This window comes from Eumetopias jubatus, unplaced genomic scaffold (assembly GCF_037043125.1).
Source record: "Eumetopias jubatus isolate StellerSeaLion01/CBP00866 unplaced genomic scaffold, mEumJub1_p1.0 scaffold_17, whole genome shotgun sequence".
NCBI classification, from domain to species: Eukaryota; Metazoa; Chordata; class Mammalia; order Carnivora; family Otariidae; genus Eumetopias; species Eumetopias jubatus.
In genome coordinates this window covers 40224807-40235972 of record NW_028274823.1, presented here as the reverse complement: position 1 = coordinate 40235972, position 11166 = coordinate 40224807, and the positions used below count along the sequence as shown (strand labels likewise).

At 40.9% G+C, this 11166-nt stretch overlaps 1 protein-coding gene and 1 pseudogene across 1 annotated transcript; both read right to left on the bottom strand.

Moving 5' to 3' along the window:
* Positions 1 to 2567: 2567 nt before the first annotated feature.
* On the bottom strand, positions 2568 to 4000 carry LOC114205338 (non-POU domain-containing octamer-binding protein pseudogene; annotated as a pseudogene).
* A 5522-nt stretch (positions 4001 to 9522) lies between these two features.
* Positions 9523 to 10485, bottom strand: LOC114205162 (olfactory receptor 6C74-like). Its single transcript, XM_088020071.1, has one exon. It carries the CDS (start codon positions 10465 to 10467, stop codon positions 9523 to 9525), a length of 945 nt encoding a protein of 314 aa, XP_087876197.1. The 5' UTR covers positions 10468 to 10485.
* Positions 10486 to 11166: the final 681 nt, after the last annotated feature.

The following is an 11166-nucleotide window of genomic DNA, read 5'->3' as shown; positions in this document are numbered from 1 at the left end:
CACTATTTCTTTATGTTTTTAAAGGATACCTTGAGATCTCATTTATCAAGAACATTTCGAGCATTCCTTGTGCTTTGAGTGTTAGAGTAAGGAAAGGGATAGTTCTTAAGGTTGTATTTGTAATTATCAAAACATGAAGCAATAAAGCAAATATCAGCCATGGATTCTCTTCAGAATATTATTATGTTAGCCATTCTGGCCCTCAGCCACTCTTGAAAAATAGGCTACACCTATATTCAGGATTTAGATAATAATATTTTGGTTTATAGTGTATCTGGTTAATATGGTCTATTCCTAGGAAGGTTCCAATTTCTAGTATTATATCCCTAAAGAAGAAGGCTAAATTAAGGCCTGAGGAAAGGTAAATCACCTCTTCTATGATATTGTGGGGGGGGGGGTGCTTACGGGATGATAATTTGAGCAGGAAGTGGGCATCAGGATGGAGTGAAGCAGTCATTAGGCCGAACCCCAGGGTGAGGGTGGAGCTGTAGGAATACTAATAATACTCTGAGAGCCACTGTCCCTGATGGAATTTCCATTAAAGTAAGGCAACAATGGCAACAGGGACCCGGAACACATCAATTCTGATCTGGAGGGTTCATTAATATCACACCTATTACCCATCCATCCATATGAGGAAAAGCATAGTAGTGTTAGTAGCTTCCAGTTTGGGTCCAGGAGGAGAAGTGAAGGCATAGGGTAATTTATCTTATCCAGATTTTTTTGTTGCCATTTTTTTTCATGTATGGAAAAAAGAAATCTTTTCCTTTTTAATGAACCTCCTACTATATACATAACGATTATGTAAGCTGAATTATGGGGGTGGGATAGAAAGAAGAAGAAACAGCCATCTGTAAGTCTCAGAAGTGAAAGTACTTCGTAAGGTTCTGGATACTCCAGTTTTTTGTTTTTTTGTTTTAAGTTTGTAGTTAAATTCCAGTTAGTTAACATATAGTGTCATATTAGTTCCAGGTGTACAATATAGTGATTAAAGACTTACATACAACCCCCAGAGCTAATCACAACAACTGCACTCCTTAATCCATATCCACTATTTACCCCATAACCCCACCCACCTCTCCTCTGGTAACCATCAGTTTGTTCTCTAGAGTTAAGAATTTGTTTCTTGGTTTGCCTCTCTCTCTCTCTTTTATTCCCCTATGCTCCTTTGAGTGAAATAATATGGTATTTGTCTTTCTCTGGCTGACTTATTTCACTTTGCGTAATATTTTCTAGCTTCATCCATGTTTGTGCAAATGGCAAGATTTCTTTCTTTTTTATGGCTGAGTAGTATTCCATATATATATATATACCCACACACACACACACACACACCACTTCTTCTTTATATATTCATTCGAAGATTACACTTGAACTCTTTCCTTAATTTGGATATTGTATATAAAGCTACATGTATCCCTTTGAATTAGTACTTTTGTATTCTTTTGGTAAATACCTATTAGTGCAATTGCTGGATCATAGGGTAGTTCTACTTTTAAAAATTTTGAGGAACCTCCATATTGTTTTCTAGAGCAGCTACACCAGCTCGCATTGCCAGGAACAGTGCAGGAGGGTTCCCCTTTCTCCACATCCTCACCAACATCTGTCACTTCTTATGTTGTTGACTTTAGCCATTCTGACAGGTGTGAGGGGATATGTCATTGTACTTTTTTTTTTAAAGGCTTAAAACGTATTTTAATAAGTTGATGCTGTATTACTGCTCCATTTCTCAGAAAAACTCCAAAGATATCAGGGACAAATCAAACATGGTACACCAATAAAAAAAATGCACAGCATAACTACCTACGAGAGGCAAGGCTCAGAGCTACCGTCCGACCTTCAGCACACAGCAACGCTCTTCCCAAGGTTGTACGAGGCCTGTCAAGAAAAACTGTGAACAGCAACATTATGGACACAAAAGGGCCGTTCCTGGGTTGTCCTAACCCAAGAAAAAATATGGAGGCAACTTAACACAAGATTTATTTTTAAAGATACACTGAAATGAAAATCTCTAAGAGAAAATGTCTTCCTTAGGACATGAAGGGGTAATATATGGGATATAACAGAACCGTATGTATGTTTTCTGTGACCTCTGTGGACATTTGCCTGAATTCCCACCCGCGAGTGAATGGAACAATGGGGCTAAGGTCATTGGGGGATGCTTGTTTTTGTGGTGTATGTGGCAGTGTCTCTGAGGTTTGGAGGGTATAATGAGAAACCAAATAGAACAGGATGGACAAAGAATGGAATGATCAAGATTAATGGGGGCTCTAACTGGATCTATTTTGCTATGGTCCCCCCCACCTTGGCCCTCAACAATCACATGAGACTTCAGGAATGCACCATACAAAATCAATTAGTTAAACGATATACCACACAGAACTGATTTGTTAAATATCGCCCCTCCCTTGCCCTCAGCCTCCAGCAAACTCCCTCAGAGTACTACAGGCAAGGAAGACCTAACTATTGGGAGGAATCCCTAACACTTTTCCAGGGCAGAATTCTGGCTAGTCCAAAAAGGGTCCTTCTTTTAAGGGTTTTTGGGAAACTAGACATTGAAGTTTTTATTAGTATTGGCGACGTTTGTTTGGAGCAAATTCAGCTCCAGGAGCTGCACGGTTGAATGCAGGAGGGGTTCCACCAATTGCCCCAATTCCTTCCATTGTAGCAGCTTGGCCAAAGCGTTCAGTTGTTGGGGTCAATCCCAAGGTTCCATCTGGCATCATAGTGGCAGGTCCTGGAGGAGCTGGTGTACCTGCTGGCCCTGGAGCAGGGGGCATGGCACCTCTGTTGTTGATGCCCATAGCACCTCCCATAGCCATCTGGCCCATCCGTATCTCCTGTTCTCTCGCATCAGGGAATGTTCCCTTGAATCCTTCCTGCTGTCGCCCCATCATTTCTTCCTGTTGCTGCCGCATCTCTTCCTCACAGCGCCTGCGTTCCTCCCCTGCCTGAGCTCCAGTTGCTTTCGTTTTTACACTTCTTGGTTGTGCAGCTCTTCCATCCTCCGAAGTTCTTCTTGACGCCTCATCAAATCCTGTCTCATTAGCATGACCTGGTGCTCATGGCAAGTGGCCCATCTCCATCTCCAGCTTCTCATGAGCTTCCTTGATGTTGCAGTCCACTTGGTCCTGCTGCTGCTTCTCCATCTCAATGAGTGCCTTCCAGTGCATGGCATACTCATACTCAAAGGAGCCAGGCTGTACAAATCTGGGTGGCTGCTCTTGCTCCTTGTGAAATTGCTGGTTCTTTATGACCAGCTTCTCTGAAAGTCCCTCTTCATCATCCAACTGGTCCATGGGCTCCACAGTCACAGGCCGAGGAAATGTGGATAGCAGGAAGGAGCCTTCACTGCACCTGTCCAGAGCTTTCCGAGCAGCTGGCTTCCCTGAGAATTCAACAATGCCTTTTCCTGAGGGCCTTCCTCGATCATCCACGATCACTACAGCAGCCCTTTCCACCTGGCCAAACACCGAAAAGGCTTCCTCCATCAGTTCATTAGAAATATATTGAGGAAGGTTTCAGACTGTAAGGGATGCACTATGGCAGGCAAAGCACACAAGCAGCTGCTTTCCACGGAGGCATGTTGTCCAGGTCTACTTTGGCAATCTCTGCTAGGGTTCGTGTTTCCAAGTGGATGAGGCCAAAGCCCTTATCCTTATGAATGAAGACTTCACCTGCCTTCCCATATTTCTCAAATAGTTTCCTCATCTCCTCCTCAGTGATGTCAGGAGGAAGATTGCCCACAAAGAGCCGGCTATGTTGGGTAAAGGTCTTCTCTCCTGGTTTCCTAAAATTCTTCAGGTCAATAGTCAAGACTTCACTTTGGCTGCTGGCTTATTGCCCATTTGCAGGTATCGGTGGCGGTGGTGGCTGCTGCTGTTGCTGCTGGTGGTGCTGCTGGTGGTGATACTGATGATGCTTCCTTGGAGTATGGTTTTGTTTCTCCAAGTTAAAGGTTTTATTGCTCTGCATTTTTGCACCCCTCTACCGACTGTTCTCTCCTCAGAGTAACGGCGATGCTACAAGGCCTCTACCGTCCCGAGTAAAAAAGAGTGTACTTTTTTTTTTTGAATTACAATATTTTGGGGCACCTGGGTGACTCAGTCATTGAGCGTCTGCCTTCGGCTCAGGTCATGATCCCGGGGTCCTGGAATCGAGCCCCAGCCCTGCATCGGGCTCCCTGATCCGCGGGAAGCCTTCTTCTCCCTCTCCCACTCCCCCTGCTCGTGTTCCCTCTCTTGCTGTCTCTCTGTGTCAAATAAATAAATAAAATCTTTAAAAAAATTTTTTTATTATGTTATGTTAATCACCATACATTACATCATTAGTTTTTGATGTAGCGTTCCATGATTCATTGTGGGCGTATAACACCCAGTGCTCCATTCAATATGTGCCCTCTTTAATACCCATCACCAGGCTAGCACATTCCCCCACCCCCCTCCACTCTAGAACCTTCAGTTTGTTTCTCAGAGTCCATAGTCTCACATGGTTCATCTCCCCCTCCAATTTCCACCCCTTCATTTTACCCTTCCTACTATCTTCTTCTTCTTTTTTTTTTTAACATACAATGTATTATTTGTTTCAGAGGTACAGGTCTGTGATTCAACAGTTTACACAATTCACAGCGCTCACCATAGCACATACCCTCCCCAATGTCTATCAGCGAGCCACCCATCCCTCCCACCCCCCACCACTGCAGCAACCCTCAGTTTGTTTCCTGAGATTAAGAATTTCTCATATCAGTGAGATCATATGATACACGTCTTTCTCTGATTGACTTATTTCGCTCAGCATAATACCCTCCAGTTCCATCCACGTCATTGCAATGGCAAGATTTCATTCCTTTTGATGGCTGCCTAATATCCCATTGTATATATAGATATACCACATCTTCTTTCTCCATTCATCTGTCGATGGACATCTTGGCTCTTTCCATAATTTGGCTATTGTGGACATTGCTGCTATAAACATTGAGGTGCACGTACCCTTCAGACCCTACATTTGTATCTTTGGGGTAAATACCCAGTAGTGAAATTGTCGGGTTGTAAGGTAGCTGTATTTTCAACTTTTTGAGGAACATTTATACTGTGTTCCAGAGTGGCTGCACCAGCTTGCATTCCCACCAACAGTGTAGGAGGGTTCCCCTTTCTCCGCATCCCCACCAACATCTGTCATTTCGTGACTTGTTAATTTTAGCCATTCTGACTGGTGTGAGGTGGTATCTCATTGAGGGTTTGATTTGGATTTCCCTGATGCCGAGTGATGTTGAGCATTTTTCCATGTGTCTGTTGGCCATTTGGATGTCTTCTTTGGAAAAATGTCTGTTCATGTCTTCTGCCTGTTTCTTGATTGGATCATTTGTTCTTTGGGTGTTGAGTTTGATATGTTCTTTATAGATTTTGGATACTAGCCCTTTATCTGATATGTCATTTGCAAATATTTTCTCCCATTCTGTCGGTTGTCTTTTGGTTTTGTGGACTGTTTCTTTTGCTGTGCAAAAGCTTTTTATCTTGATGAAGTCCCAATAGTTCATTTTTGCCTTTTCTTCCCTTGCCTTTGGCGATGTTTCTAGGAAGGTTTCTGCGGCTGAGGTCGAAGAGGTTGCTGCCTGTGTTCTCCTTTAGGATGTTGATGGACTGCTGTCTCACACTGAGGTCTTTCAACCATTTGAGTCTGTTTTTGTGTGTGGTGTAAGGAAATGGTCCAGTTTCATTCTTCTGCATGTGGCTGTCCAATTTTCCCAACACCATTTGTTGAAGAGGCTGTCTTTTTTCCATTGGACATTCTTTCCTGCTTTGTCGAAGATTAGTTGACCATAGAGTTGAGGGTCCATTTCTGGGCTCTCTATTCTGTTCCATTGATCTATGTCTCTGTTTTTGTGCCAGTGCCATAATGTCTTGATGATAACAGCTTTGTAATAGAGCTGGAAGTCCGGAATTGTGTTGTCACCAGCTTTGCTTTGCTTTTTCAACATTCCTCTGGCTATTCGAGGTCTTTTCTGGTTCCATACAAGTTTTAGGATTATTTGTTCCATTTCTTTGAAAAAAGTTGATGGTATTTTGATAAGGATTGCTTTGCATGATCCCAATCTTTTGGTACCAGTTGAGACCTGATTGGTGACCTAGGATGTGATCTGTTCTGGAGAATGTTCCATGGTCACTAGAGAATAATGTGTATTCTGTTGCTTTGGGATGGAATGTTCTGAATAGATCTGTGAAGTCCATTTGGTCAAGTGTGTTATTTAAAGTCATTATTTCCTTGTTGGTCTTTGGCTTAGATGATCTGTCCATTTCAGTGAGGGGTTGTTAAAGGCCCCTACTATTATTGTATTGTTGCTGATGTGTTTCTTTGCTTTTGTTATTAATTGCCTTATATAATTGGCTGCTCCCATGTTAGGGGCATAGATATTTACAATTGTTAGGTCTTCTTGTTGGAGAGACCCTTTAAGTAGGGTATAGTGTCCTTCTTCATCTCTTATTACAGTCTTTGTTTTAAAATCTAATTTGTCTGATAGAAGGATTGCCACCCCAGCTTTCTTTTGGTGTCCATTAGCATGGTAAATGGTTTTCCATCCCCTCACTTTCAATCTGGATGTGTCTTTGGGTCTAAAATGAGTGTCTTGCAGGCAGCATATTGATGGGTTTTGTTTTTTTTTTTTTTTTTTTTTATCCAATCTGATAGCCTGTGTCTTTTGATTGGGGCATTTAGCCCATTTACATTCAGGGTAACTATTGAAAGATATGAATTTAGTGCCATTGTATTGCCTGTAAGGTGACTGTTACTGTATATTGTCTGTGTTCCTTTCTGGTCTATGTTACTGTTAGGTTCTCTCTTTGCTTAGAGGAGCCCTTTCAATATTTCTTGTAGGGCTGGTTTCGTGTTTGCAAATTCCTTTAGTTTTTGTTTGTCCTGGAAGGTTTTTATTTCTCCTCCTATTTTCAAAGACAGCCTAGCTGGATATAATATTTTTGGCTGTCATATTTTTCTCATTTAGTGCTCTGAAGATATCATGCCAGTCTTTTCTGGCCTGCTAGGTCTCTGTGGATAGGTCTGTTGCCAATCTAATATTTCTACCATTGTAGGTTACAGATCTCTTGTCCCGAGCTGCTTTCAGGATTTTCTCTTTGTCTCTGAGACTTTTAAGTTTTATATTAGATGTTGGGGTGTTGGCCTATTTTTATTGAATTTGAGGGGGGTTCTCTGTGCCTCCTGGATTTTGATGCCTGTTTCTTTCCCCAAATTAGGGACGTTCTCTGCTATAAGTTGCTCCAGTATACCTTCTGCCCCCCTCTCTCTCTTTCTTCTTCTGGGATCCCAATTATTCTAATATGGTTTCATCTTATAGTATCACTTATCTCTCAAATTCTGCCCTCGTGATCCAGTAGTTGTTTATCTCTCTTTTTCTCAGCTTCTTTATTTTCCATCATTTGGTCTTCTATATCACTAATTCTCTCTTCTGCCTCATTTATCCTAGCAGTTAGAGCCTCCGTTTTTTATTGCACCTCATCAATAGCCTTTTTGATCTCGACTTGGTTAGATTTTAGTTCTTTTATTTCTCCAGAAAGGGTTTCTCTAATATTCTCCATGCTTTTTTGAAGCCCAACTAGTATCTTTAAAATTGTCATTCTGAACTGTATTTCCGACATCTTACTAATGTCTGTATTGATTAGATCCCTGGCAGTCGGTACTGCCTCTTGTTTTTTTTTTTTTTTTTTTGAGGTGATTTTTTTTCTGTCTTGTCATTTTGTCCAGAGGACAATAGATGAATGAGAGACAGAAAAATATACGCTAAACAAATCAGAAGAGACTTTCCAGAAAGTGGTTGCTTTTCTGTTCACAGAATTGCTGCTCTTCTTTTCTTCGATCTCCTGTTGAGTTCATAGGTGTTCAGAATGGTTTGATCCCTATCTAGCTGAATTCCTGGGATCAAATAAAATATAGGTCTCCTACTCCTCTGCTATCTTGCTCCTCCCCTCCCTCCCAACTTCCATACACTCTTCAGTAGTTCAACTCCCAGGGTGGAACATTATTTCCATGTTCCTGTAGCATCTTTTTGCTATGTCCCTGAGTATTTTCAAGTGGACCCTAGAGATTATCTAGCTCAATCTTCATGTTTTATGAAGAGAAGACATGTATTTTTGGAAGTTGACCAGTTAGTTGAAGGCAGCACCAGAGTTGTCCTGTGCAAATGATTCAGAGTCTAATCTGGTCCCTTTGCATTCCATCCCTACTGCCACTTCCCTAAGCCTGCACTCTTTTGTTGGAAAAGAGAATGGGTACAGTGTCTGTACACATTTTCCCACTCTGATCTTGTCTTTTCCAAACTCCTGTTTATACAGTGTGTATAGATAATCATCTGTGAATTTTTAGGGCATGTTTGATATTTCTTCATTGTCAATCAGATGAAATTGAAATTTGTAATAGGACCATGGAGGGCAAACAGGATCTAATCATAGTATAGAATCTGTTTCATAAAATGAATTTGATATTTAGCCTCAGGGTTTGGTTTAAAAATAAAATAACAATTGTGTTAATCTTTTAGAGATGTTTCCTCTGAAAAAAAAAATAGACATATCCTAGCTGGAAAATAGATGCAAAAAGTACAAAAGTTTAAAGACTGAGTTCATGGAAATGTTGTTTTTAAAGTAGGTTATCAATCAGAAGATAACATTATAGTTGACAAAACCAGTCAACCAGGAAAAAATGTTTAATTTGTTTATTTTCATTACACTATAAGGTATATAAGCAAATAACTTAGGCTCCCACAACTTGAATCTTTGGGAGAAATTATAGAAGTATGAAATAAGTGTTCTCTTCCACTGATATACACAAACGATCTGTGGTAACAGCTTTAAGATAGGAACTGATCATATGTATGCATCATGCATCTGAGGGGTTGTAGCTAGAATAAATAATTTAGGAAATAGGAACTGATTAGCCAAGGGATGCTGTGGTCATTCCCTCTCCTTAGAGAATGGTCTAAGCCTTAGAACAATTCTGTTTCTCTCCAGCATGAGATCGATAAATATATAGAGAGCTAAGCTAAGGGCCAAGAACAGCATTTCAGAGCGTACTTGATGCAATCCATATATATTCCAAGGTGAAGGGTACTATGACCATTATTTCCTTGGAGGGAATATGGACCCAAGTATTGGTACTATTTCCATCCTTTTCTTCCTAAACACAACATAATATACAACCTTCTATAATATTAATTATCCAAATGCCTTTTGGTAAATCATTATTAGTTTTGTTGTGCTATGTTTATGGCTAGAGAGAAGTGAAATAAAAAGTGTATGAATCTGCAAAATTTTGGAAATTTCAAGCACATGGCTTCTATGAGAGGGAAGAATAAAAATTCAGTAAAGGATTTTTTGAAAACAGATTTCCATTTTTCAAGGGATGTACAGTGTCCAGGTGAGGTAGCCAGAGAAAATGCACTTGACCTCGTATTATTGGCCAGAATGAAGACACTTGGTTCTCAGAAGTCTTCCACTCCAAGGCCATGTGATTTTATTTTTATCTTGACATTTTCGTTCTGCACATTGTCTCCCTCAGAGCCTGGTGGACCTGCTTGTTCCGCAGAGTGTAGATGACAGGGTTGAGCAGCGGGGTCACCACCGTGTTCACAAGGGCAGCCTCCCTGTTGGAGTCCAGCCTGTTTGTTTGCTTTGGTTTCACATATATAAACACACAGCTGCCATACATCAGAGAGAGGACTATGAGGTGAGATGAACAGGTGGAGAAAGCTTTCTGTTTCTCCTTCGCTGATGGGAGTCGTATGATTGTGACTACTATGTTGCTGTAGGCAATGATGGTTATGACAAGGGATGTCAAAAGGATAACCAAAGCAAGAACAAAAGCCAACATTTCAAAAGACCTGGTGTCAGAACAGGAGAGATGAATCAGGGGGCCAATGTCACAGAAGAAGTGGGGAATGACATGGGGACCACAGAAGGATAACTGGGAAATCTTTACTAGTGGACCAGTGATGAGAGGGAAGGCCAAAGCGAAGCAGGCAGTGACCAAGAGGAAGCAAGTCTTCAGGTTCATGATGGTCGGGTAATGCAGAGGCTTGCAAATGGCCAGATACCGATCCAGAGACATCACTGCTATGAGGAGGAAACCTGCTGCTCCCAGAAATACAAAGACAAAGGCTTGTATGAAACAGGCAGGAAAGGAAATAGTTTGCCTGCCTAAAAGAAAGATGACCAACAACTTAGGAATAACAGCATTTATGAAACAACACTCCAAGAAGGAGAAAGTGCTGAGGAAAAAGTACATAGGTGTGTGGAGCCGGGAGTCAGCACAGGTGATGGTGATTATGACAGCATTGCCTGCAATGGATGCCAGGTACGCCAGCAGGTGCACCAGGAAGAGGACCTTTCCCAGGTGCTGGATGGCAGGAAATCCCTCCAAGATGAATTCTTGGACAGTTGTTCCATTCCCCATTTCTATGGGCATCTCCTTCTACAGCAGCATGCCTGTTGTCCTTAACCTACAATAAAGACATCAGGGAATACAAAGGTTTTAGAGGAGCATATGATTAAGTTATTTGCCTATCCAAGAAATTGGCTAGGCTGAGAGAAAAATGGTTTAGGCAGTTGGTCTTGAATCAAAAGGACCTGAATTTAATACTTGTTCAATACCGAGTTCTAACACCTGAGAGATGGGTCATCTTTGAAAAGGAAGTTAACCTTTGTGAACTTCACTTTCATCCTCTATAGAATGAAGATGGTAGTATCTACCTGTTCATGTTCTTGTGAGACTTAATTAAGATAAAGCATGTAACTCACTTGGCATATGATGCCAATATATTCTATGAGTTCCTCAAAGTCGAATTGTAATGTAATGCTCATTATTATAATCCTTAAATAGAGCATCAATAGTAAGCAGGGAAATTCATATTTTTCCAATTATACAAAATTGTATTGTTTTTAATATCAATTTGTAAGTAAGCATAAGAATAATGTTAGAAATATCCCCTTTGAATATCCGTTTTATAATTTAGCACGTTCTGTAGTCCAAGTTGTCATCATCATCATGTGTTGAGGACTTATGCTTGGTACTATGCCGGTCACTGATATTCAGTATTTCTATTTTTCTTTGAAAGAACTATGAGCCCCTTCTTCTACATTAGCAGAAACTGAGGCTTAGAGAGTT

Bases quoted from the DNA above. Each gene is read 5' to 3' on its own strand.
- LOC114205162 (XM_088020071.1), bottom strand. From the start codon at position 10,467: ATGCCCATAGAAATGGGGAATGGAACAACTGTCCAAGAATTCATCTTG.